Raw genomic sequence first — 3,503 nt, 5'->3', positions numbered from 1 at the left:
ACTCCCCCCATGGGTTAGGGGGAAGAATTTACCCGATGCTCCCCAGCATGTCGTAAGAGGCGACTAACGGATTCTGTTTCTCCTTTTACCCTTGTTAAGTGTTTCTTGTATAGAATAATTATAGTCAATGTTTGTAAAGATTTTAGTCAAGCAGTATGTAAGAAATGTTAAGTCCTTTGTACTGGAAACTTGCATTCTCCCAGTAAGGTAATATATTGTACTACGTTGCAAGCCCCTGGAGCAATTTTTTTATTAGTGCTTTTGTGAACAAGAAACAATTAACAAGTGGCTCTATCCCATATCCCCCTTTCCCCGTCGCGATATAACCTTGAACGGTTGAAAACGACGTTAAACACCTCGTCGCGATAATTATAACCTTCGTGGTTGAAAACGACGTTAAACACCAAATAAACGACGTTAAACACCAAATAAAGAAAGAAAGACCTACGCGGACCGAGTTTCGGTGCGTGTACTGCTCCTTGATCTCCCCGTCCTTAGCGATTGTCTGTTTTAGGGCCGTCATTTCTTCTTTCAGCTTGTTCCCACCATACTGTTTTGGATGCGATAGACCATTGAACACGTCCTCACCAAGTGTGTCGACGTTCAAGATATATATATATATATACGTGACACACACAATGCAGAAACTCGGAAGGTTTTATTCCGGGATGTTCCCCCGGACAAGAGTTATAACTTTTTAAAAGAAATTTTTAAGAAGATTTGAAGTACAAAATGTGAAAGTGATGGAAGTTTTAAAACCTTTTTACATTTAGTCAAAACATAGAGGGGGGAATCGAGACGAGGGTCGTGGTGTGTGTATGTGTGTCTGTCTGTCTGTCTGTCTGTGTCTGTGCGTGTGCGTGTGTGTGTGTGTAGAGCGATTCAGAGTAAACTACTGGACCGATCTTTATGAAATTTTACATGAGAGTTCCTGGGTATGATATCCCCGGACGTTTTTTTCTTTTTTTGGATAAACGTCTTTGATGACGCCATATCCGGCATTTTGTAAAAGTTGAGGCGGCACTGTCACACCCTCATTTTTCAATAAAATTGATTAAAATTTTGGCCAAGCAATCTTGGACAAAGGCCGGACTTTGGTATTGCATTTCAGCTTGGAGGCTTAAAAAATAATGTCATTACAAATCTGAAAATTGTAATTAAAAATATTTGTTTATAAAACGATTCAAAATTACATTTATCGTATTCTTCATCATTTGCTGATTCCAAAAACATATAAATATGTTATATTTGGATTAAAAACAAGCTCTGAAAATTAAAAATATAAAAATTATGATTAAAATTTAATTTCCGAAATCGATTTAAAAACAATTTCATCTTATTCCTTGTCCGTTCCTGATTCCAAAAACATATAGATATGATATGTTTGGATCAAAAACACGTTCAGAAAGTTAAAAAGAATAGAGATAGAGAAAAGCGTGCTTTCCTCCTCAGCGCAACCGCTACCGCGCTTTTCTGGATTGTTAATTTCACTGCCTTTGCCACGAGCGGTGGACAGACGATGCTACGAGTGTACGGTCTTGCGGAAAAAAGGCAATGCGCTCAGTTTCATTCTGTGAGTTCGACTGAGCTTGACTAAATGTTGCATTTTCGCCTTACGCGACTTGTTTTTTATGTAGTAATAGACCTGATTGTAAATGGTTTTAAGCATGGAAGTTACCATGTGAACTGAAAAAGGAAACAAAGCTGCACCGGTCTCGAACAGCATCAACATGCTGAAGAGATGAACAATAATAACCAAACCAACCAACCTTTCAGCTGGTCGACAACATGTGCACCTACGACTCTTGCAATCAAATCCACCACAGACATCGCGGACAGGACGTCACGCAGCTGCTGCTTCATGGCTTGTTATTCGCATGGGGGAGGGGGAGGGCTGCTTGAGGGCAGTAGGGCTGCTTGTGGGCAGTAGGGCTGCTTGAGGGCAGTAGGGCTGCTTGAGGGCAGTAGGGCGGCTTGAGGGCAGTAGGGCGGCTTGAGGGCAGTAGGGCTGCTTGAGGGCAGTAGAGCTGCTTGAGGGCAGTAGGGCTGCTTGAGGGCAGTAGGGCTGCTTGTGGGCAGTAGGGCTGCTTGAGGGCAGTAGAGCTGCTTGAGGGCAGTAGGGCTGCTTGTGGGCAGTAGTGCTGCTTGTGGGCAGTAGGGCTGCTTGTGGGCAGTAGTGCTGCTTGTGGGCAGTAGAGCTCCTTGAGGGCAGTAGTGCTGCTTGTGGGCAGTAGAGCTGCTTGAGGACAGAAGAGCTGCTTGAGGGCAGTAGGGCTGCTTGAGGGCAGTAGGGCTGCTTGAGGGCAGTAGAGCTGCTTGAGGGCAGTAGGGCTGCTTGAGGGCAGTAGGGCTGCTTGAGGGCAGTAGAGCTGCTTGAGGGCAGTAGGGCTGCTTGAGGGCAGTAGGGCTGCTTGAGGGCAGTAGAGCTGCTTGAGGGCAGTAGGGCTGCTTGAGGGCAGTAGGGCTGCTTGAGGGCAGTAGGGCTGCTTGAGGGCAGTAGGGCTGCTTGTGGGCAGTAGGGCTGCTTGAGGGCAGTAGGGCGGCTTGAGGGCAGTAGGGCTGCTTGAGGGCAGTAGAGCTGCTTGAGGGCAGTAGGGCTGCTTGAGGGCAGTAGGGCTGCTTGTGGGCAGTAGGGCTGCTTGAGGGCAGTAGGGCTGCTTGTGGGCAGTAGGGCTGCTTGAGGGTAGTAGAGCTGCTTGAGGGCAGTAGAGCTGCTTGAGGGCAGTAGAGCTGCTTGAGGGCAGTAGAGCTGCTTGAGGGCAGTAGAGCTGCCTGAGGGCAGTAGTGCTGCTTGTGGGTAGTAGAGCTGCTTGAGGACAGAAGAGCTGCTTGAGGGCAGTAGGGCTGCTTGAGGGCAGTAGGGCTGCTTGAGGGCAGTAGAGCTGCTTGAGGGCAGTAGGGCTGCTTGAGGGCAGTAGGGCTGCTTGAGGGCAGTAGAGCTGCTTGAGGGCAGTAGGGCTGCTTGTGGGCAGTAGGGCTGCTTGAGGGTAGTAGAGCTGCTTGAGGGCAGTAGAGCTGCTTGAGGGCAGTAGAGCTGCTTGAGGGCAGTAGAGCTGCTTGAGGGCAGTAGAGCTGCCTGAGGGCAGTAGTGCTGCTTGTGGGCAGTAGGGCTGCTTGTGGGCAGTAGGGCTGCTTGAGGGCAGTAGAGCTGCTTGAGGGCAGTAGAGCTGCTTGAGGGCAGTAGAGCTGCTTGAGGGCAGTAGAGCTGCCTGAGGGCAGTAGAGCTGCTGGTTGGCGATGTTTGGCTGACGTTTTTCCTCGCAGACTTGGCCATGTTACAGAACAGAAATCTGAATTAATCATCGTTGCGTTTGGTTTCGTTTTGTTCCGCAACTCATTTCTGAATCAAAACAACAAAGTAACCGTGGATGAGATGAACCAAGCTGTAAAACAACTAAGTGACTGTGGATGAGATGAACCAAGCTGTACAACAAACACAAATCCTTAACTCACCAATACCAGGACACCACATAGATAACAAAATCAAATGTTCGCCAATGGAG

General features: G+C 47.7%; 1 protein-coding gene across 1 annotated transcript; it reads right to left on the bottom strand.

The window, feature by feature from the left end:
* Positions 1–1,843: 1,843 nt before the first annotated feature.
* On the bottom strand, positions 1,844–3,274 carry LOC138967843 (keratin-associated protein 16-1-like). The gene has a single exon (XM_070340502.1). The coding sequence runs from the start codon at positions 3,272–3,274 to the stop codon at positions 1,844–1,846; it is 1,431 nt and encodes a 476-aa protein (XP_070196603.1).
* Positions 3,275–3,503: the final 229 nt, after the last annotated feature.

This window comes from Littorina saxatilis, linkage group LG5, assembly GCF_037325665.1.
Source record: "Littorina saxatilis isolate snail1 linkage group LG5, US_GU_Lsax_2.0, whole genome shotgun sequence".
Lineage (NCBI taxonomy): Eukaryota > Metazoa > Mollusca > Gastropoda > Littorinimorpha > Littorinidae > Littorina > Littorina saxatilis.
Note: the sequence above shows the minus strand (reverse complement) of the source record. Positions and strands in the feature narration are given on the sequence as shown.

Excerpts from the sequence above, each read along its gene's own strand:
- LOC138967843 (XM_070340502.1), bottom strand. The coding sequence starts at position 3,274 with ATGGCCAAGTCTGCGAGGAAAAACGTCAGCCAAACATCGCCAACCAGC.